General features: G+C 42.2%; 1 protein-coding gene across 6 annotated transcripts in view; it reads right to left on the reverse strand.

Annotated features, from left to right (window-relative positions):
- igsf9bb (immunoglobulin superfamily, member 9Bb) overlaps nt 1-25,083 on the reverse strand; it is a 191,733-nt gene that overhangs the window by 107,111 nt on the left and 59,539 nt on the right. For all 6 annotated transcript variants that reach the window (XM_090192514.1, XM_036937598.2, XM_090192518.1 and 3 more), the window contains exon 3: nt 17,437-17,583. In XM_090192514.1, coding sequence (XP_090048640.1) covers nt 17,437-17,583 — 147 coding nt within the window. The remainder of the gene's footprint in view (nt 1-17,436; nt 17,584-25,083) is intronic.

Here is a 25,083-nt window from a genome sequence, read left to right on the forward strand (position 1 = left end):
GGATGGTGTATCGCTGTAGAATGCTGTGGTAGCCATGCTGGTTAAGTGTGCCTTGAATTCTAAATAAATCACAGACAGCGTCACCAGCAAAGCACCCCCACACCATCACACCTCCTCCATGCTTTACAGTGGGAAATGCACATGCATTCACCCACACTGAATCTCACAAAGACACGGCGGTTGGAACCAAAAATCTCCAATTCGGACTCCAGACCAAAGGACAAATTTCAACCGGTCTAATATCCATTGCTTTTGTTTCTTGGCCCAAACAAGTCTCTTCTTCTTATTGGTGTCCTTTAGTAGTGGTTTCTTTGCAGCAATTCGACCATGAAGGCCTGATTCATGCAGTCTCCTCTGAACAGTTGATGTTGAGATGTGTCTGTTACTTGAACTCTGTAAAGCATTTATTTGGGCTGCAATTTCTGAGGCTGGTAACTCTAATGAACTTATCCTCTGCAGCAGAGGTAACTCTGGGTCTTCCATTCCTGTGGCGGTCCTCATGAGAGCCAGTTTCATCATATCGCTTGATGCTTTTGTGACTGCACTTGAAGAAACTTTAAAAGTTCTTGAAATTTTCCGTATTGACTGACCTTCATTTCTGTAATGATGGACTGTCGTTTCTCTTTGCTTATTTGAGCTGTTCTTTCCATAACATGGACTTTTACCAAATAGGGCTATCTTCTGTTAACCCCCCTGCCTTGTCACAGCACAACTGAATGGCTCAAACGCATTAAGACATTTACTTTTAACAAGGCACACCTGTGAATTGAAATGCATTCCAGGTGACTACCTCATGAAGCTGGTTGAGAAAATGCCAAGAGTGTGCAAAGCTGTCATCCAGGCAAAGGGTGGCTATTTGAAAAATGTCAAATATAAAATATATTTTGATTTGTTTAACACTTTTTTGGTTATGACATGATTCCATATGTGTTTCTTCATAGTTTTGATGTCTTCACTATTATTCACAATCTAAACAAGGGCAAATTATAATGTTTGAAGTCATATTCAAGAAAATAAAAAATATAAGCTGGGTGACGATGACATTGTTGACCCATAAACCCAAAATCAAGCTTGTGCCAGACATAAAGATAACTGGTCTTATGTCCCTGAAGAACTAGGGTTAGCTCTCTCTATCTGAATATAATGCGTAATTTAGAAAGTATTCACACCCATTGACATTTTCCACATTTTGTTGTGTTACACAACTTGAATTTAAAATTGATTAAATTGTGATTTTGTGTCACTAGCCTACACACAAAACCCCATAACGCCAAAGTGGATAAAAAATAACATATAACAAATACAAAATGAAAAGTTGAAATGTCTTGAGTCAATAAGTATTTAACCCCTTTGTTATGGAAAGCCTAAATAAGTTCAGGAGTAAAAACGTTCTTAATAATAGTATCTGACAGGATGTTTTAATGACAACCTCATCTCTGTACCCCGCACATACCATTATCTGTAATGTCCCTCAATCAAGCAGTGAATTTCAAACACAGATTCAACCATAAAGACCAGAGGTTGTCCAATGCCTTGCAAAGGACACAAAAAAAGCAGACATTGAACATCCCTTTGAGCATGGTAAAGTTATTTATTACACTTTGGATGGTGTATCAATACACCCAGTCACTACAAAGATACAGGTTTACTTCCTAACACAGTTGCCAGAGAGGAAGGAAAACACTCAGGGATTTCACCATGAGGACAAAGGTGATTTTAAAACAGAGTTTAATGGCTGTGATAGGAGAAAACTGAGGATGGATCAACAACATTGTAGTAACTGTAATGACAGAGTGAAAAGAAGGAAGCCTGCATAGAATAAAAATATCCCAAAACATGCATCCTGTTTGCAATAAGGCACTAAAGTAATGCTACAAAAAAAGTGGCAAAGAAATTACCTTTTGGTCTTGAATACAAAGCGTTATGTTTGGGGCAAATCCGGGGTAGATCGTCATTGTAAATAAGAATTTGTTCTTAACGGACTTGCCTAGTTAAATAAAATGTAAAAAATAAACACTGGCGATTCTTACCAAGACGACATCGAATGTTCCCGAGTGGCCTAGTTTTAGTTTTTACTTAAATTGTCTTGAAAATCTATGGCAAGACTTGAAGACTCCTGTCTAGCAATTACCACCAACCAGCTTGACAGAGTTTGAAGAATTTAAACGAGAATAAAAGGGCAAATATTCTACAATCCAGGTATTTTTTAGATAAATGTTAGAAAGTATCTTTACATAGTCAAACCGAGGTAAACAGGAATTTTGCATTTAATCTTATAATCTGGGGATCATCCCAATGGCAAAACTCAAAGCTTGACAGATCCTATGAAGCAGCAACGGGGCCACTTCAAAATCACAAGAAGCATAAGTCACTCAGACCCCCTTTCGTTGCAAATGTGACCTTGAATAAATTATGAGCGTTTTGAAATCTCAAGACAGGCTTTTCCCTGAGAAATTGTGTAAAGTATCTTGTCGTGGCAATCCCCTCCAGTGAAGCAAATACACAAACAAAATCCTAATGTTAAGATTTTGATATGTACTTGCTTACTTAATGTTAAACCAATACCATACACATTAGACTATCAGATCTTGGCTAATAGTCCAATATCTACCTACTAGTCGCTAGAAAGAGTCGTTTTGCTCCTGGGGTTGCTAGTGGCTGGAAGGTTGAGTTAGTGAAATGGTGACAATGCACTGTATGAATCTCAGAAAGGCTAACAGCTATTTTTGTAGTGTTCCAGTGCTGCCTGTCTGCATCATACAGTAAATAGTATCATACTACTTTCATATATTTGACCTTGCAGATAGAATAGAATACATATCTGTCTGAAATGCACACTCACAGTGTAGGACAATACGCATTGTTGAACTGTCTGGTGTATGTTTCAATGCAATCGGACAGCAAGCATTACGAGACAACGGTATGAAGAGACCAGGAAAGTTTGAGCCTTTATCTACCAAAGCTTTGTCAGTGAGACAAGCCAGGAAGCTCCTACAAAAATGAGCCGAAATGAGAGAACGAGAGAGAGAGAAGCACATTTAAACGTGAACAAACCGATGTGCTGATATGCCACTGCAGCTAATTACAGAAAAACAAAAAACAAAAAGATCGCTTTGGAGTGCTTTTCTCCCAATTTTCTCTCAGTAATAAAATCATCTTTGCCCCGGGACTTGATGATGGGGATCGGGACAGATCATCCGCTGAGACAATTGGCCCGTCTCCCGACAAAACAGACCCCCAGCATCCCTACCTGAGAGAGAGAGACACACACACACACACTGGCTTATAGAGGGGAGAGTAAATGACTCAGAGCTTTCACTAATTTTCAATTCCTCTTTCTTCATAGTCTACACATCTATGACCACCTTATTACATAACTTATCTGCTTACATGTGTAACCCAAAAGCTTTGTCCCAGTCATGTCAATCGGTTACCATCAGCACCAAGAACCATAGTGGGGCTAATTGTAGGTCAATGGGTCAACGTGGTTGACATGGGCTACCAAAGGAACAGGTGATTAATTAAAAAGGTTTCATTTGTAGTGTGTCATAAACATTATTTGCTTAGAATTGTACCAACTTCCCAAAGGTGGTTAAGATTGAATTAATCAAAGGAATATAAAATTATGTATTTGTAGGCACTACATTGCAGAAAGATAGAGTACTGTACTGCAGTGTACACACAAACTTTAGACTGAACCACAGACAGAGAGCGACAGAACAGCAGATTAACCTCATCAACTGCTGCTTGTCTGCTCCATGTGTTGAATAGCAAGCAGGGTTTTTTCAAAATCAAAATTGGGCTCAGGTGGTGGGCATGGTGGGGGTGTGGCCATGCGCGGCCCAAAAACTTTGAGGCTCTTCTGTTGACCGCAGTGACACCATTTTGCTGTTTTAAAGCACATATCTTCCAATTCTACACATCTTGCCATGGGGTTGAGAGAAAATCTGCAGATTTAAAGCTAATTTCCTGCAATTCTACACATTTTGCCATGGCTCATGCTATCAGAGTGACTCAAATATTATAACAAAATCATTGGGGGCCCCATGCCATGACAAAAATACTCCTGAATGCATAATTTTTAGAATTTTAGATTCTACCTGACTGTCTAGCTTTTATTTTGGTGATTGTTAGATCTCAAAGACGGTCTTATTTTTTTATTTAATTTTGAGGTCCATTACCTTTTCTACGTGCTTTATATCTGGTTTTAGTTATTGATATTTACACTTAAACGTTTTTCCATACCCGAAAATTATATAAAACTCAGCAAAAAAAGAAACAGCAAACTTAACATGTGTAAATATTTGTATGACCATAACAAGATTCAACAACAGACATAAACTGAACAAGTTCCACAGACATGTGACTAACAGAAATGGAATTATGTGTCCCTGAACAAAGGGGGGTCAAAATCAAAAGTAACAGTCAGTATCTGGTGTGGCCACCAGCTGCATTAAGCACTGCAGTGCTTCTCTTCCTCGTGGACTGCACCAGATTTGCCAGTTCTTGCTGTGAGATGTTACCCCTCTCTTCCACCAAGGCACAAGCAAGTTCCCGGACATTTCTGGGGGTCCAACAGGCCCCTGACATGCTCAATGGGATTGAGAGCCGGGTTCTTTGCTGGCCATGGCAGAACACTGACATTCCTGTCTTGCAGGAAATCATGCACAGAACGAGCAGTATGGCTGGTGGCATTGTCATGCTGGAGGGTCATGTCTGGATTAGAGGTCGACCGATTATGATTTTTCAACGCAGATACAGATTATTGGAGGACCACAAAAGCCGATACCGATTAATCAGCCAATTTTTTGGTTTGCTATTTATTTGTAATAATGACAATTACAACAATACTAAATTAACACATATTTTAACTTAATATAACACATCAATAAAATCAATTTAGCCTCAAATAAATAATGAAACATGTTCAATTTGGTTTAAATAATGCATAAACAAAGTGTTGGAGAAGAAAGTAATATGTGCCGATATGCAATATGTGCTATGTAATAATATGTGCTATGTAATAATATGTGCCATGTAAAAATGTGTGCCATGTAAAATATGTGCCATGTAAAAAAGCTAAGGTTTAAGTTCCTTGCTCAGAACATGAGAACATATGAAAGTTGGTGGTTCCTTTTAACATGAGACTTCAATATTCCAAGGTAAGAGGTTTTAGGTTGTAGTTAATATAGTATTTATAGGACTATTTCTCTCTATTTCATTTGTATTTCATTAACCTTTGACTATTGGATGTTCTTATAGGCACTATAGTATTGCCAGTGTAACATTATAGCTTCCGTCCCCCTCCTCGCCCCTACCTGGGCTCGAACCAGGAACACATCGACAACAGCCACACTCAAAGCATCGTTACCCATCGCTCCACAAAAGTCGCGGCCCCTGCAGAGCAAGGGGAATAACTAGTCCAAATCTAAAAGCGAGTGACGTATGAAACGGTATTAGCGCACACCACCCAGCTAACTAGCTAGCCATTTCACATTGGTTACACTAGCCATTAGGCTGATAGGCTTGAAGTCATAAACGTGCTTACGAAGAGCTCCTGGCAAAACGCACGAAAGTGCTGTTTGAATGAAAGATTACGGGCCTGCTGCTGCTCAGTCAGACTGCTCTATCAAATCAGACTTAATTATAACATAATAACACACAGAAATACGAGCCTTTGGTCATTAATATGGTAGAATCCGGAAACTATCAATTCGAAAACAAAACGTTTATTATTTCAGTTAAATACGGAACAGTTCGGTATTTTATCTAACGGGTGGAATCCCTAAGTCTAAATTTTGTTACATTACAGACTTATTCTAAAACGGTTTCAATATTAAAAAATGCTCAATCTACACACAATACCTCATAATGACAAAGCATCCTGTTTCCATTGATTATCCTTGAGATGTTTCTACAATTTGATTGGAGAAATTAAATTGATTGGACATGATTTGTAAAGGCACACACCTGTCTACAGTGGGGCAAAAAAGTATTTAGTCAGCCACCAATTGTGCAAGTTCTCCCACTTAAAAAGATGAGAGGCCTGTAATTTTCATCATAGGTACACTTCAACTATGACAGACAAAATTAGAAGAAAAAAAACACAGAAAATCACATTGTAGGATTTTTAATTTATTTATTTTAAAATTATGGTGGAAAATAAGTATTTGGTCAATAACAAAAGTTTATCTTAATACTTTGTTATATACCCTTTGTTGGCAATGACAGAGGTCAAATGTTTTCTGTAAGTCTTCACAAGGTTTTCACACACTGTTGCTGGTATTTTGGCCCATTCCTCCATGCAGATCTCTTCTAGAGCAGTGATGTTTTGGGGCTGTTGCTGGGCAACACGGACTTTCAACTCCCTCCAAAGATTTTCTATGGGGTTGAGATCTGGAGACTGGCTAGGCCACTCCAGGACCTTGAAATGCTTCTTACGAAGCCACTCCGTTGCCCGGGCGGTGTGTTTGGGATCATTGTCATGATGAAAGACCCAGCCACTTTTCATCTTCAATGCCCTTGCTGATGGAAGGAGGTTTTCACTCAAAATCTCACGATACATGGCCCCATCCATTCTTTCCTTTACACGGATCAGTCGTCCTGGTCCCTTTGTCCTCCAAACACGACGAGTTGAGTTTTTACCAAAAAGTTATATTTTGATTTCATCTGACCATATGACATTCTCCCAATCTTCTTCTGGGTCATCCAAATGCTCTCAGACGGGCCTGGACATGTACTGGCTTAAGCAGGGGGACACGTCTGGCACTGCAGGATTTGAGTCCCTGGCGGCGTAGTGTGTTACTGATGGTAGGCTTTGTTACTTTGGTCCCAGCTCTCTGCAGGTCATTCACTAGGTCCCCCCGTGTGGTTCTGGGATTTTTGCTCACCGTTCTTGTGATCATTTTGACCCCACGGGGTGAGATCTTGCGTGGAGCCCCAGATCGAGGGAGATTATTAGTGGTCTTGTATGTCTTCCATTTCCTAATAATTGCTCCCACAGTTGATTTCTTCAAACCAAGCTGCTTACCTATTGCAGATTCAGTCTTCCCAGCCTGGTGCAGGTCTACAATTTTGTTTCTGGTGTCCTTTGACAGCTCTTTGGTCTTGGCCATAGTGGAGTTTGGAGTGTGACTGTTTGAGGTTGTGGACAGGTGTCTTTTATACTGATAACAAGTTCAGACAGGTGCCATTAATACAGGTATCAAGTGGAGGACAAAGGAGCCTATTAAAGAAGAAGTTACAGGTCTGTGAGAGCCAGAAATCTTGCTTGTTTATAGGTGACCAAATACTTATTTTCCACCATAATTTGCAAATAAATTCATTAAAAATCCTACAATGTGATTTTCTGGATTTTTTTTCTCACTTTGTCTGTCATAGTTGAAGTGTACCTATGATGAAAATTACAGGCCTCTCTCATCTTTTTAAGTGGGAGAACTTGCACAATTGGTGGCTGACTAAATACTTTTTTGCCCCACTGTATGGGCAGTAGCCTGCTGTATATAAGGTCCCCAGTTGACAGTGCATGAAAGAAAAACCAAGCCATCAGGTCAAAGGAGTTGTCTGTAGAGCTCCAAGACAGGATTGTGTCGAAGCACAGATCTAGGGAAGGGTCCCAAAATATTTATGCAGCATTGAAGGTCCCAAAGAACACGGTGGCCTCCATCATTCTTAAATGGGAGTTTGGAACCACTAATACCCTTCCTAGAGCTGGACAATTGGGGGAGAAGGGCCTTGGTCAGGGAGGTGACCAAGAACCCAATGGTCTCTCTGACAGAGCTCCAGAGAACCTTCCAGAAGGACAACCATCTCTGCAGCACTCCACCAGCAGGCCTTTATTGCACATCACAGCCTGCTTGGAGTTTGCCAAAAGGCATCTAAAGGACTCTCAGACCATAGGAAACAAGATTCTCTGGTCTGATGAAACCAAGATTGAACTCTTTGGCCTTACAGTGTAGCATGGTGGTGGCAGCATCATCCTGTGGGGATGTTTTTCATCGGCAGGGACTGGGATAGTAGTCAGGATCGGGGCAAAGATGAACTGAGCAAAGTACAGAGAGATCCTTGATGAAAACTTGCTCCAGAGTGCTCAGGACCTGACTGGGGTGAAGGTTCACCTCTTAACAGGACAACGACCTTAAGCACACAGCCAAGACAACGCAGGACTGGCTTATAGACCTGAAAATAGCAGTGCAGTCATGGTCCCCATCAACCTGACAGAGCTTGAGAGGATCTGCAGAGAACAATGGGAGAAACTCCTCGAATACAGGTGTACCAAACTTGTAGCGTCGTACACAAGAAGACTAGAGGCTGTAATCGCTGCCAAAGGTGCTTCAACAAAGTACTGAGTAAAGGGTCTGAATACTTATGTAAATGCAATATATACTTTTTTTTATTTGAGATAAATTAGCAAACATTTCTAAAAAAACTATTTTTGCTTTGTCATTATGGGGTATTGTGTGTAGATTGATAAGGGAAAAACTATTTCAAGGGATCTGAATACTTTCCTAAAGGCACTGTAAATGGGCCGCACGTCTATTTCCTTTTCAATCAATTTTCAAAAATGTATAAAAACATGTTTATACCAAGAGATTATGGGGTATTGTGTGTAAATGGGTGAGAAAAATATATTTAATCAATTTTGAATTCAGGCTAACAACAAAATGTGGAACAGGTCAAGGGGTATGAATACTTCACTGTCACTTAGTTTGAATGATCAATAAGTCACTGCATTAGAGATGGATCTTGTGGGCTCTACCCCCCCCCCCCCTCCATACTAACACACAAGCACACCATAGTCCTTCCATTTAATCTATTCTAATGCTTACCACTGCTTAAAAGTCTCTCCAACCTATAGCAGTGATTCCCCTATATTCATTTAGCAGTGGCAGGCCACCACTCCAAAAAATATGATTGAATTAAAATGTTTACAACATTATAATTATGCTTTTTTTTTTATTCAAAAAATGACATGGCACCCGAGTCCCTATTGATTTTGTTATAATGTTTGAGTAACTCAGATAGCATAAGAACACAGTATAATACATGGCAAAATTAATAGAATTGCAGAACATTTCCTTTAAAACTGCACATTTTCTCTCTGACCCATGGCAAAACGTGTAGAATTGCAGCAGGAAATGATCTTTAAAACAGCAACGTTTTGACTCTGCGGCCAAGAGGAGGGTCTCTAAAATCTTAGGTCGTGGACAGTGCCATTGGCCATGCCCACTACCACCCACCCACCCACCCCAAGGTCACTTTGCCACCGCTTCTGAAGAAAATCCTGGGGAAACACTGCAATAGGGTTGTGTTGCAGAGTCTCTCCAACCAATCGGGTTGTGCATTTAGCTATCCTTCAGCTGCTGGCTAATGATGAAGTCTGTGCTACTGAAGTCCCTGTTTTTCCAGCACCAACACCAGCAGAGCGAGAGTTGGTTAGAGCCATGGACAGCTCCTGGGCTGCATGCACCACAGCGCACTGCTGCTATACTATGGCACACTGTGTCCATCTGAAAACACACACTTACCTTTAGGGCAACACTCTGAAACAACTGCATCCAATACATTAGGAATGTCTGTATGCCTAACATATGAACTCTAATAAGTGCTTATAGCAAGCCTTGAAATGCACTATCGTAAAACAATTATGTCATCTTAAAGAACTTCACAGCCTCCCCATGATGTGCTAAAAAAGGTTCTTAATTTTACCTGTCGTCGATAGCAGAATGAACCGACACTGACATCCCAACAACACCGTCTCTAATATGTCCTCAGCAGTCTACCATTCATTTAGCACCTTTCTGCCCTGACAATGACATCACATAGTGAGGCTAGTGTTCAGGGAGAAATAATGCTACAATTCATGTTTGAGTGTCATCCTATTGTGCTAATCTTTTGGGATCGTTAGGATTAGCATGGCAGGCCATAAACATCAAAATGTCTTAACCATGTTTGATTATGTCTTTGGTAGTTCTGGTTCTACGCCAAACATGACTTGACAATAAGTATGATGCTGCCCTTAAAACATATATCAGTGGATATCATTCACCTGTCCTGTGGCATTTTACCCCCATTGCACTTCGCTCATAGAGTTGTGTCTGTTATTTGATGGAAATGGTTTGCCTGGCTGCCAGTCTGTTTCTGCTTTCTTGACAAATCCTTATGGAATTTTCATGTCTGCTGTGTGTCATTGAGTGATAAGGAGTTGGCAAGAGCAAAAACAGATCTGAGACCAGGCTAGAAAATGGTCTCTTCTACTTTCTATCTACAGCCACATCACAACAGCAGCATCAAATCTAGCGGTTTCCCTGACAAGCACTTTAGTCCTGGCTTACAGTCCTGGGTAAATCATTTAACTGTGATCTGGATCTCTTTGACACAGGGTCTGGGGAGAAAAGTGAGAATTGGATCTGTGGAAACTGTTCACTTGACGACAACCTTTTACCTCGGTTGACCTCGGTCCTTTATATTTGTAGCCAGCAATTGAGGCAGTGTGACTGAACCGATGGTCAAACTAAATGGTGAGGAGAAACACAATTTATCAGATTAGGTGTGTGTGAAGTCGACATGGTTAGGCGACAAGTGGCGTTCCGTCTATCTGGAAACTGCCAACTTGTACGTTCACTTCAGACACAGAAGACTCTAGATTATTCCACACTGCCACTCTGTCAAGCGTTGGCGTATTGTAAAGGAATAACAGTGGGCAACTGCTAACAGCGAAAGAGAGAAAGACAACATGTAACAGTTCGTATTGGAAACGATTAACATACACTGGAAATTCCTGGAATTCCAAGTCTTTTCAGTGCTTGTGCATTATTATGTACAGTTGAAGTCGGAAGTTTACATACACAGGTTGGAGTCATTAAAACTTGTTTTTCAACCACTCCACAGATGTCTTGTTAACAAACTATAGTTTTGGCAAGTCAGTTAGGACATCTACTTTGTGCATGACAAATGTAATTTTTCCAACAATTGTTTTACAAACAGATTATTTCACTTATAATTCACTGCATCACAATTCCAGTGGGTCAGAAGTTTACACACAATAAGTTGACTGTGCCTTTAAACAGCTTGGAATTTTTTTTAAAATTATGTCATGGTTTCAGAAGCTTCTGATAGGCTAATTGACATAAATGGAGTCAATTGGAGGTGTACTTGTATATGTATTTCAGGGCCTACCTTACAACTCAGTGCCACCTTGCTTGACATCATGGGAAAATCAAAAGAAATCAGCCAAGACCTCAGAAAAAGAATTGTAGACCTCCACAAGTCTGGTTCATCCTTGGGAGCAATTTTCAAATGACTGAAGGTACCATGTTCATCTGTACAAACAATAGTACGCAAGTATAAACACCATGGGACCACACAGCCGTCATACCGCTCAGGAAGGAGACGCGTTCTGTCTTCCAGAGATGAACGTACTTTGGTGCGAAAAGTGCAAATCAATCCCAGAATAACAGCAAAGGACCTTGTGAAGATGCTGGAAGAAACAGGTACAAAGGTATCTACATCCACAGTAAAACGAGTCCTATATCGACATAAAAAAGGAAAAAGGGGGATGCTTGCAAGCCAAAGAACAACATCCCATCCGTGAAGCACGGGGGTGACGCATCATGTTGTGAGGGTGCTTTGCTGCAGGAGAGACTGGTGCACTTCACAAAATAGATGGCGTCATGAGGTAGGAAAATCATGTGGATATATTGAAGCAACATCTCAAGACATCAGTCAGGAAGTTAAAACTTGGTTGCAAATGGGTCTTCCAAATGGACAATGACCCCAAGCAGACTTCCAAAGTTGTGGCAAAATGGCTTAAGGACAACAAAGTCAATGTATTGGAGTAGCCATCACAAAGCCCTGACCTCAATCCCATAGAAAATTTGTGGGCACAACTGTAAAAGTGTGTGTGAGCAAGGAAGCCTACAAACCTGACTCAGTTACACCAGCTCTGTCAGGAGGAATGGGCCAAAATTCACCCAATTTATTGAGGTAACATTGTGGAAGGCTACCCGAAACGTTTGACCCAAGTTAAACAATTTAAAGGCAATGCTACCAAATACTAATTGAGTGTATGTAAACTTCTGACCCACTGGAAATGTGATGAAAGAAATAAAAGCTGAAATAAATCATTCTCTCTACTATTATTTTGACATTTCACATTCTTAAAATAAAGTGTTGATCCTAACTGACCTAAGATAGGGAATTGTTACTCAGATTAAATGTCAGGAATTTTGAAAAACTGAGTTTAAATGTTTTTGGCTAAAGTGTATGTCCACTTCCAACTGTATACAAACATAAGTAGACACCCCTTCAAATGAGTGGATACAGCAATTTCAGCCACACCCGTAGCTGACAGGTGTATAAAATCAAGCACACCGCCATGCAATCTCCACAGACAAACATTGGCAGTAGAATGGCCTTACTGAAGAGCTCAGTGACTTTCAACGTGGCACCGTCATAGGATGCCGCCTTTCCAACAAGTCAGTTCTTCAAATTTCTGCCCTGCTGGAGCTGCCCTGGTCAATTCAAGCGCTGTTATTATGAAGTGGAAACGTCTAGGAACACTCGGTATTGGTACCCCATATATTTATTATTAAATGTTATTATTTTTCTATTATTTCTCTATTTTCTTTCTCTCTGCATTGTTGGTAAGATTAGGTGTGTGTGAAGTCGACAACCAATTGTAACTCACTCCCTCAACGCTACTGAAGCTAACTGCTAAGTAAGCATGTCACTGTTAGTCCACACTTTACAAAGCATGTGACGTATAAAATGTGTTTTGATTGTGGTACTCAATAACTCAATGCTCTGAATGACTGTAAACCACAAATGCACAATTAAGCGGGATTCAAACACCGGCGTCATGTACCCTCAAGGCCTGAGGGGGCACAAAGTAGATGAAGATGGCTGTGGGGTGGTCCGGAGGGGCTCCCCATCCTTAAGTTGTAGAATTTCTTTTTTTTTCAAACACCTGAATGTTTTTTCTGCAATCTCAAGTCATAATCATTATGCCTAATTATATGTAAAAGCTGTCTGTATCCTCCTGACTGGTTCTTTTTTTAAAGAAACGAAACATGCTTTTCTGCATCTCTGCTAAAATCAGGGTAAAATATTGAAAGGAACGCAAGTCTTATTCAGTACATTTAGTTGTTGATTGCTTTTCTAAGGTCTACCAACCTTGCCAGCAGGCATGCCAGTTGAGATAGTTAGACAAGCTAGCTAATCTAATTTGATTGCTACTCTAGCCTGAAATGGGTTCTTGGTAGCTAAGGTTGGGAGATGGAGAACCTATCTGGGTTACCTAAAGTCAAGTTCATAAAATAATTGTTTTATTTATTTTCTTAAGACAAAAAATCACGTGCCCCCTATGGGCATGACGCCTCTGGATTCAAATAGCCTTGTGGTGAAAGAAAGCACTCTCAAGTGGACTCTGGCCGATAAAAGTCTGCACAGGAAGAATCAAGGACCATCACAAACATAATTGAAAAAAACTCTACTACAATATGATAGGCTATAATAGGTAACCGAGAAACACAAGTGTAGAATATAGTAGGAAAAACTGTTTGGATGCACTAGAATTCCACTGTTGGTTCTCAATGTTTGCTAGAAGCATAAAAATAACTACTAGACGAGCTATCCATGAAGGATGTCCTCCCAGAACAGAACCTAATTTCCTAGTATGGAAGGGGTGCAACCAAAGAAAAGGGGAAGAAGCTTGGCAAGTTAGCTCTATGAGATCAAACCCAGAAATATTTTTCATTCATCGTACAGCACAGACATTAAATATTTCACTGTTCCTTTGCCACATATGCATGACTGAACTTCTAGTCTAATGTGGAGGCACAGAACTCCTCTATTTGCCTGAGAAGCAAATAAAAAGTGTACTCTCAGATCTATTCCCAGTTCTCTTAATTGAAAGGATAGTTAACCAAATACAATAGAAACATTTGAAATGTTTAGATTTTGGGTGAACTACCCCTTTAAGAGGTAGTTAGAGGGTGGTACAATCTCGAAGTGTGCTGAGGTAATGCTTTCATAATTAAGCTGCAGAGGAGGAAGGAAGGAACCATTTGTTTGGATGAGAGGGGTAGTTTGTCGAGTGTGCCTGGGGAACTGATGCAAGTGGGTTGTTGTGAGTAATGGTCCCTTCCACTTTGAAGCATGACAGTACTGAAAAACCTCCCACTCTGTGCGAGGCATCATGTTCTGATGTGGCAGCACTGCTCCAAGCCCACTCCAATACCTGTTACTTTTCATTCCTCCTCTTTCTTTTCATCCTTCCTTTCAAGTTGTTCTACACATTTGAAAAGTAATGTGTTTTTGTGCAGTTGGTCCTTTTTCATTGTAAAAGCTCCTCACATGTCGCTTGTACCAAAGTGAATACGTCTCCTCTAGTATAGGACAAGTGCTACTGAAATAAAGTAGGTTATTATCATCATTTTGGATTCCTCAGTCTTCATTCTTTGCATCAAAATTGCAAGGAACATTATGCAGATTATTGGGCCATTGCTCCTCCAGTCTGGGTTGTTTATTTAATCCTATAGGGATAAACAGTGGCTAGGGGTCATGTGTAAATCTGTTTTCAGAGCACGAGTGGAGACATTTAAAAAAAAAAAAACATTTCATCCCCTTTTCCTTTTTTTCTAGAGTGCTGTGTGAGAGAGAACTAGAGATAAAGTGAACACAACAGAGAGAGAAATAGAGCGAGAGAGCGATAGAGTGAGAGAGCACGTGAGAGAGCGAGAAAGAGAAAGCGAGCAACGGAGCGATGGTGCGATGGAGAGAGACAGGATATAGAGAAGCTGTGCAGCTTATATGCACTGCAGATCTCTGCTGCAAAGGAGGGATGGAGGGATGAGAGCTATTTTAGGGGGTGTAGGGACCAAGCCTTGGGGATCTGAACCAGAGAGAATCACCTAAAGGGCATAGGAGGCTGCACTGTCAGAGAAAGAGAGGCACCGGTGGAGCTTCAGATCACTGAACAGCACTGTAGGGTTATGCACATACTGTATCAGACCCAATGTGACTGAAGTGAAGCCTATGTCCTTCAAGTCACCCCATGTCCCCCATGTATGCGCACAGCAAGCACAGTTCTAGGATCAGCTTATCTGGATCCTAAAATCCTAAACTCTACACAGAGAAGCTAGCCATGACATCATTCCCACCAACCACTCTCCCCTTCCCTCATATGTCACGTGGCTCACACCTTGGTTGACAGGGTGCGGGAGGGGCGAGGAATATCACAGGAACTTGAACAGCAGCGTCTACATCAGCATCACAACAGACTCAACCATTGCCCAACCAATTGTAACTCACTCCCTTAACGCTACTGAAGCTAACTGCTAATTAACAACGTTCCCCAAATAGCGTCCTGACAACCGAGACGACCAAGGCACAACAAGCAAAGGTTGCTGCTTTATCCATCATCATTATGCGCCTGGCCCAAACCCTGAGAGAGTTCTGGCAGCACGAGGCGCCATAAATATATTCATGGCATTACATAAGGCATTTTGCTGTGTTATTTGAAGGCAAGAGGCAGGCAGGAAGCAGGCAGGCAGGAGGCAGCCAGTCACAATGTTGGAAGTGATGGTAATGAGTTCTTTGAGTGGCATCTCATAAAAAATTCTAGAACACAGGGCTGTCGCCACGGTGCCGATTGAAGGGCTTGGAGTTGATTCCATTTACCTACTTGAAGATTGACATCTCTGTCTAGTCCCAATGACATCAAACGTGTAACTCGACAATGCTGCTCGACTACACGACTCCTTTGGGTTTGTTAGTTTTTCATACCGTATCTTCTTTGAGGATTTTGCATATGAAACACGTGGTATCTAATGAAACGCTAATGGCACTTCAAGAAATGGAAAATGCATTTGAAAGTGATATACATTATCCATTGACAGGTTAGCCAACTAGTTGGACCAACTACCAGATTTCACATGAACTTCACCAGCGTGGGTTAGCGTTAGCATAAAGTTGCAGAGGTGTGACGTCGGCTTAACCAATCGATCGATACCTTCTCTCTCATAAGGTGAGGCTCTCTAAACCTGCTGCCAGGGCTAAACGGAGCCCCTGCTATCAGTGCCTAGTCAAAAGGGACTCAGCTGGTACACTGACCTGGCAACAATCCACTATGTCTATGCTAAGCAGACAGATTTAAGAGGGGCCTCCGAGTACACAAATAGGCATGCCGTCACTGCAAACAGGCACAGGCACGTGCATACACATACAGTACATGCCCAGGCAAACACACACACACATACACAGTGGCTGGCTACAGTTGCGGTTAGGGCAGTGTCCACATTTAATCCATTGATTCGATCTTGGAACTAATCTTACTGATCAGGGTCAATAGGAGTTTATGCTCAGGTAAGTTTTGCTTTAGACAAACACAGAATTCAAGGACAGCCGCAATAGTCAAGGGCTCTGTTATATCAAAACTGGTTTCCCGAATCAGTTCAAAATACCATTCTTCCAGCACACAGAGGAGGCATGATTGAACTGATTGACACTTTATTGAGCACACAAATCCTCAACGTGCATTCTGGTAGTGGACAACAATGTTTTTACTTATCTCAGCAACCCAGCTACCATGTACGACTATGTAGGACTCCTACATGTATCACATGTCAGACATATTACCAAGTCGAAAACATATTGCAAATATTACATGTACTTGAGGTGGACTTGAAGAAATGGGGTCCAAAAAGTGCAACTCTGCAGGCCAGGCAAACTAACTCAAGTGCCCCTCAACTTTCTCAAATAATACTTGGAATAAGTATACAACCCAAGCCTGTCCCACACAAAACATCCACCACAAGACAGTAAATCTACTCTGTAGACAAAACAGCCCATGACTGAATCCATTGTACCGAATGAAACCACTCGCTCCAAAAAAACAGAATCAGCTGCATCAAAGACCCATTGATAAGGCCAAACTGACTTGCTATGTTGATAACTACAGTCTCATTATACGACATTCATCCCAACCAAAGCAGTCAGGGCTGGGGTGTCCAGCCAGTCCAACAGCTGTTGCAGTGAATCCATTTTGGTTAGTCTAGCAGAGGCGTGACAGTGGCAAAGCAGAGGGGCCCGGGGCCTAAATGACTGGCTCCTGTCCAGAGCTCCGGGTAAGTCATACAGCACTGATGACACTGAGCTAATGTGCTGTGACCAGGGACCGGGGGAGGCTGTGTGTCTGTCTGTGGTGTCTGTTGCCACAGCAACAGGTGTCTGCATGTGGGGGGGTTGCATGTGCGTGTATGAGAGAGTGATGGAGTATGTGTACGTGTGTGTACGAGTGAATGATGGAGAGAGACAAAGAGAAAGAGTGTGTGGGTGTGCATGTGTGTGTGGGCATGTGTGCATACAAGTGTGTGTGTGTGTGTGTGTGTGTGAGAGTGTGTGTGTGTGTGTGTGTGTGACATCCACCTAACTCACCGTTGACTGTGAGGTGCACCCAACTGCCGTTGTGAAAGGTGTGGTACTGCTGCTCCAGCATCAGGACCTTACACTCATACCAGCCCTGGTCGTCTGAACGCACCTTCTCAATCCGCAGAGAAGATTTGCCGTGCAGACTGGCTCTGCCTGGGGGAAGGACGGGAAGGAAGGAGGGAGAGATTAATAAGAGGGGTCAAACCAGGAAACATAGCTAGTATACTTTTTTTACCGGGCCACTGGGCTTGGCATAAAAATACATTTTTAAAAAATGTTCCTAGCGCAAGGATGAGTAATCAATTAACTCGGCGCAGCCCAGTCTGTGAGCCAGTAGGGCATCTCTTACTCACTGAAGCATTTTTGTGAAAAAAGTACACGACTGGATGGACTGGACAGGCATCTCTGATATGATGACAGTAGCCACAAACTGTTCAATGCCAGTCAGAGAGCACCCTATGTAGTTACAGTAGCAAGCGTACATGGACATGATATGTAATAATAACAGCCATTTTAGCACACGAACTAACCCCGATTTACATGAGAAGTTTGAACAGAAGTGAAGTGAGTAAATAGCCTTTGGTGAAATAACTAGAATAATAATAAAAGCCCCTCATTATTCAGCCAGCTAGCATAAGGCATAGCTCCCAGGGGTCCAAGATTGGCGAGATTAAATGGTTTTAGTATTCTCCCAAGTGAAGTTTGCCTGCTAGATAGCAATTAGGTTTGCATGCCAGATGAAAAGAAGTGACCCAGTATATATATATATATATATATATATATATATATATATTTATATATTTTTTCACCTTTATTTAACCAGGTAGGCTAGTTGAGAACAAGTTCCCGTTTTGGTCTATAAAAGCGGAAGGAATGCCGTTAGATGGACTTGTTTAATTTTGGGTCGCGCAAGCAGGGTGCGGTTCCGAACCCCAACACCCTACCAGACCCATAGAAACAGAGCACAGAGCCACGAGAGTCTGCCCCATCTGAATCCATCATAACACTAAGGGGTCAGACACACGAGAAATCTGACTGCCAATTAGTACTTAGCAAAGTAGGAGCAGGGCAAGCATTTTGTGTCAGCCTTAGGGGGCCTGGCTCGCCCTACCGTACCTCCTTACCCATCCAACAAAAATATTTTAATATTGATAATTTATTTGACCGAGACGCCCGCTGACAGAAAGACACATCAATCTCAGATAAAACATCAGAGCGAGCTAAACAGCGCCCCTCTGCCTCAGTATATGTAGCCCATGTATCTGATGCTGTCTGTCCAAAAAGAGGAAGCATTTTTGGCCAGACAGCATCAAATACATGTGATACATATAGTAAGGCAGAGGGGCGCTGTTTAGCTCGCTCTGATGTTTTCTCCGGTGTGTTTCAGCCACTTGCGAATGAAAGGAAAGTCAGCGAGGGCACAGTTTGTTTGGATGGAAGATTTTTTGGGACGAACATGCGAAGGTAGCCTCCATCTTGATATTTGTTTGACAATCAGATGAAAACATCATGATTGGTTGTGTTAATGCCACATTAAAATTTTTTTTTTTTTTTTAAATTTACAGTTAAATGACATGTGCTTACTATAAAACCCATAAAAAAAAACACAAACGTGTAAGAAACGTGCCCCTCTATAGAAATCAAATGCCCATCCAACTGATTCGTTCTGGCATCGGCCCTGAGTAGAAGGCCATTCCTTCTCTTGCTAGAACAAAAGATGCACATGCTGTGTACCAACCTGGTACCGACAAACCTGGGGGAGCTGACAAGAGTGACAAGGAAAAAGCAAGTCCCCTCAGCATTGTCCCAACATCTAGTGGAAAGCCTTCCCAGAAGAGTGGAAACTGTTATAGCAGCAAAAGGTGTTCGACAAGAAAGTGTCCACATACTGTAGTGTAGTTGTGGCCGTCTGGCTAGAATCAACAAGGGCTTGGTACACATTCTAGTTCGCTAGAAACAACATTAGTGCAGCTTGCTAGTTAGCTAGCATTAGCTATCTACAGCAGGTACAAGCCAAACAAATCGATAGCTTAAAGCTACTGCCACCTTGTGGTCTGGAGTATTTTAACGAGGCTGATCGGTGGGCAATCTGTGCTATGTGAACAACAAAAAGTTGACTGCCGACACTCTAGGCAGCGATGCCAAGTACCTCTTGGCAGTCAGTATCCTTTGTGGGTCCAAGCCTTAAGACTACGGGAGTTGAGTAGCAGCCCAGAGTGTCACAGCGGCTTTCACTCTTTACGGGTCAAGCAGGGAAAGGGAGGGGGAGGGGGATTTATGATTTGCTCTCGGCAATCTAGCGACCGCTCATAACAGATGGCGGCCGACGATATGGGCAAAACAAAGGGCTTTGAGGGCACAACGGCCCACAACAGCAACATTATCAAAGCGCTCCACAGCTCACTACGCGGTCCCCAGAGTCAATGTGTTTGAGTGACATCCATTTGGGCCGACTATATCCCCTGTATGCAACACACCAGGTTATATCAAGTGAAGTAAAGTGAGAAACAGGGTGAATAGGAAATAATTATTAATAGAACCACCGACTTTTTTCCTAGACTGTTTGCAAGTATGCAGTGTCTATCCATCAGTTTTTGTCATCATAATAGCATGTGTGTGTCTTTATTGTCAGTGTCTGTACATGCACATGTTTATATCTGTATCTACAGTATGTCTAAATGTATATATCGGTTTATCTTTATTTAACTGTGTGTGTGTACAAGTTGGGCCGCATCATGAAGCCTCAGGTCTAGAATACCACTCAAGTGGGCCCTCTTCTCTGAGCTAATGATGACAAGTCCAGCCCTTACCCGCTTCTCTCCTCTCATTACATCACATCTGTCAGTGCATGGCAGTCTGACACACCTAGTGATTGTCATACGGGGTGATATCGTGAAAGGGGACATCTGTGATTCACACTAGCTCCAATGACTCCTAACATGTTCTGCTAAATAACTTTTTTGAAAGACATTTCAACTTTTTACCCCTTTTTCTCCCCAATTTTGTGATATTCAATTGGTGGTTACAGTCTTGTCCCATCGCTGCAACTGCTGTACGGATTCGGGAGAGTCAAAGGTTGAGCCATGCATCCTCAGAAACACGACCTGCCGAGCCGCACTGCTTCTTGACACACTGCTCACTTAACCCGGAAGCCAGCCACACCAATGTGTCGGAGGAAACACCATCCAACTGGCGGCCATGTCAGCGTGCATGCGCCCGGCTCACCACAGGAGTCGCTAGAGTGCGATGGGACACGGACATCCCGGCTGGCCAAACCCTTCATTAACCCGGACGACGCTGGGTCAATTGTGCGCCACCTGATGGGTCTCCCGGTCACTGCAGGCTGCGACAACCCAGGATCGAACTTGGATCTGTAGTGACACCTCTAGCACTGATGATGTGCCTTAAACCGCTGTGCCACTTGGGAGGCCTCTCTGCTAAAGAACTTTGACGGAAGAGGGGCAATACGGAGGCCACCCTCTTTTTATTGGCCTAACTTGGAGATTCTTCTAGTAGATAAGGGAGCGTGGCTGTGGTTGCGGGTTGGCTCTCTCCTCTGAGCAAAGTAGCAAATATTTGTTCAGTGTTGGAGATCGATACTGCAGAAGGAGAACTGGGCCACAGCCTGCCGGGCCATTAGAAAGGAAGGAGAGCTTTAAAATTCAGCTGTATTTTTATCTGGGTGATAAAGGGAGGGGGGGGGGGACAGAGGTTAAACTACACAGAAATTTAGGTTAAACATAGTAACAAGTTTGGGGGACATGTAACCGTTACTGTGGCTCTTTTTGGTTGAAACAAGAGTAACACAATCTTTTGGATTCAGCAAAAGATGCCTGATCCAAAAATGTGTTTGTTTTTACAGAAACAGAGAGTCTAGGGAGAGATATCAGTACTATGAGGTTTGGCTTGGTATTAGGGCAAGTGTAAGGAAAGTCATCCGTTTGGGGTTCCCATTGATATTCTGATAGACCAGGGTCAATGTTTTTCTAAGGTTACCATGTGCAATCTTTGACAGCAAAGTTCTCAGGAATTGCAAGGGGATGAAGGTTGGAACATTCCATATGTTAGGTTATTTTGGGGGATCCGTTTTTTTCTGCTACATTAACCATCAGCAACGACAAAGTTCCTTTCAGAAGCAATCTTAATCCATTTGCAGTCAAAGGCAGGCAGTGTATCACATTGTTTATGAAGACAATCAAATGCAGACATGACCCAGGTCGATGGTGTTTGAATTGAAGTCTCATTTAGGCCCAGAGTACGGCATGTGACAAACAGACTCTGTAGCTCCTAATGGGACAAGCCAAACACCAGTGATTAATATTCCACTCTAGGACAAAGTGGAAATGCCATGCTGCCAGTACACACACCCTTTTCATTGGCTTGGGGTGGCTATGACACGACCCCGAAACAAAGCCACACTCTGTTGGCACGACAGGCAGAGGGCAGTCTCTCAACCAGAGGAAGCAGTGCCCCCTGGCAAAAAAAGCACCAGTCCAATCTACAACGGGCACAACTCAGGCCACTGTGTGAATAAGAAATGGTATTGAACCCTAGCCTTGACACTGACCATCAATCTGTTCTGGCGCTGTTCCATCCTCACTGTGGGAGGTGGCTGTCAGTTAGCGAGCGACGACTAGCGCTTCGCAGTAGCACAAATTGAAAAAGGCCCCTGTTCTGTAGCTACTGTAGCGCAGCAGGGAGAAATTGGCAGTAGTGAGGACTGTCAAATGTAATTTGTACCAGGGTACGAGGAGCAGTCTAAAAACAGCACCAGGGAAGATTTTAAAGGAGCAGCATATATCCCTTGAAAGGTATTCAAAACAAAAAAGACACCTACCATCTAGAGATAAAGGCTGGAAGCTATTTTAGAAGATTGAAAATGGTTCTACCACCTTCAATTATTTGTCCCTTGGCGCAGTAAAACACTGTCTATATGATTGGCATCTTTGATCGAGTAAAATGCTTTTAATCACAACCACATTTGACAGGGACACAGGGGAGAGAGTCAAGAGCTTCAAGTTCATCGGTGTCCACATCACTGAGGACTTAACCAGCTCTTCTCACGGCAGCATAGCCGTGAAGAAGGCTGAAACAACTTGGCACCGCCCCTCAGATCCTTAGGAACTTTTACAGCTGCACCATCGAGAGCATCCTGACTGGTTGTATCACCGTCTGGTATGGCAACTGCACAGCCCTCGACCAGAATGTCCTACAGAGGGTGATGGGGACGGCTCAGGGCATCACTGGGGGTGAGCTGCCAGCCATCCAGGACGTGCATGTGTCTGAGAAAGGTATAAAAAAATTTGCCAAAGACTTCAGCCACCCGAGACATGGACTGTTCTCCATGCTCCCATCTGGCAGGCAGTACCGGTGGATCAAGGCTCAGACCAACAGACTCTTAAAAAGCTTCTATCCCCTGGCCATAAGACTGTTAAATGGCTAACAACTACTGCTCCCCCTCACACCTACGCTGCTGCTAAAATGATTATTGATTCCCATTACCATTAGTATGCATACATTTATCCTGCTACATTATTACTCCTGTTTATTAGTATATTACCATAAGTATTTATATATTCCTGCTACCAGTCAACTTTCAGCCCTGTCTACATGTATATCCAACTATCACGCCTACACTTACACTGTTGCACACACACAAACTCACCACAATACACACATCCACACACCACTTATGCTGCTGCCATACTGTTTACTGTTATTATATTTATCCTGCTACCAGTCACTTTCTCCTAATCCCTGCCTGCATGCCTTATTTCACTGTACTTGTGCATGTGACAAACACAGCTTTAAACTTGATAAAAAAAACTTGAAACAATCCCTTGGGGAATGAATTACCCATATAATAATACTTTTGTTGATTAGGATTCTCTAAACGGGGATTTAGTTTGCAGCTTCAACCTAATAAAATAAGGAGCAATACATATGATCCATGCTGTGTCTCCAGAGTGTGGTGTACCCTGTTGTACAGTAGATGCTGATGTAACCTAACCGACAGAACTGCTCTGACTTTGGCCAGAGGTAGAAATCCTCAGCCGCTCTCTAATTAACGTTCACTGTCAGGACCGACCATAAAAATTGCATATCCTGCCCCTGGCAACGTCTGATACATTTTTAGGGTTTGGTTTAGTTTTTTTAAAACTGACATGCTCAGTAAAATGACCACATCCCCTTTCTGTCTCCGCTCCGTATCGATGCTGTAATGTTCCAGATTTCGAAGGGGGAAAAAAGTCCAAAGCACTTTTGACCCGTCACCTCTACCGATACGCACCTTTGGTCTGGAGGTTGCCTTTCAACTTCAGCTTCTGTTTGAAGTGCAATGGCATAACACCTGGGTGGGTATTCTCCCACAACTGATTGTCCACAGCTAATTCAAGTCAGCACCACTATTCTGAGAGATTGTCTGTTCTTTTCCCAAAGGCCAGTGATTGTCTGAAGGCTATTGATGAGTTTCAATGACTTAATAAAAAATAAATTAAATGAGTCAAAACAGAATATTTTTCTTATATACATGATTCCGACAAATAGAAATCGCCTTTGAGGGAACACGTTTCTCGCTTGTTTCTCATGATAATGTATTCCTTTCCTCTGCTCTTGTTCCCTGTCATTATAAAGAGTCCCGATTCACAGACACCACACACAAGTGACTAGCTACTTGGCTGTTCAGTTAGCTATTCGGCCACAGTATTCCCCATTCTGCTAAATCGCTGGATTATCGGTCATAATCATCTGTTTATAATACATTATAAAGAGGACATTCATAGCAACTGCCTCCAACTCCAAATCCGAAAGCTTTTGCTGTGGGAGCCCGGCTCTGCATTGTAAAGACGCTTTAACAGGAACGTGTTTATCTGATGCAGACTGCAGCTAATCTATTGACCAAATAGGGATTATAGTGCGCTAATTATATATGGCATATTAACAGTATAATGCATCGAATGGGAGTGATGTCATTTCCACAGGATGTAACTCAAAGGGAAGCGGATTGTTTTCTTATCCACTGTGAAGATGTACTGTGATCATTGCAGGATACTTTTTCATAGTTAAAGAGGTCACCTAGTGTTGTTTATTGTCCAGTTTTAAAGGAAGACACCCTTTTCTCTTTACCATCATGATACATCAATCCATTTTATCAACAGAAATGTAAAACATATTTAATTCCCATTCATTATATCCATTTACACCTGTCAAAAAACAACTTTATTATGTCAACCATTACTGTTAGTGTGCTTGGTCGCATAGTTAAAGCTCCTGTGGCAGTCAGTTAAGTGTTTCACAAGCAGTATCGCACTTCTCGCACCTGAAGGCATATTTTTTTTACCAAACATTTGTTTCCCACTGTGGGTGTTAGGGGAGGGGAGACAACCTGGACTGCAGTGAAAATCTCAAACGTGCTCCCTCCTTACACACACTTGACCTTGTGAATCTGAAAGAACATTGGTCTCCCAACTTCATATGTCAATGTGTATTGACATATGAATGATATGGGATGAAGGGAGGGAAATGCAGAGTAGCGGTGGGGCCGAGATTTATAGTGCATTTGGAAAGTATTCAGACCCCTTCACCTTTTCCACATTTTACAGCCTTATTCTAAACTGGATTCAATTGTTTTCCCCTTCATCAATTTACACACAA

Source organism: Oncorhynchus mykiss, chromosome 12, assembly GCF_057628025.1.
Source record: "Oncorhynchus mykiss isolate SJ-2025 chromosome 12, ASM5762802v1, whole genome shotgun sequence".
Taxonomy (NCBI): Eukaryota; Metazoa; Chordata; class Actinopteri; order Salmoniformes; family Salmonidae; genus Oncorhynchus; species Oncorhynchus mykiss.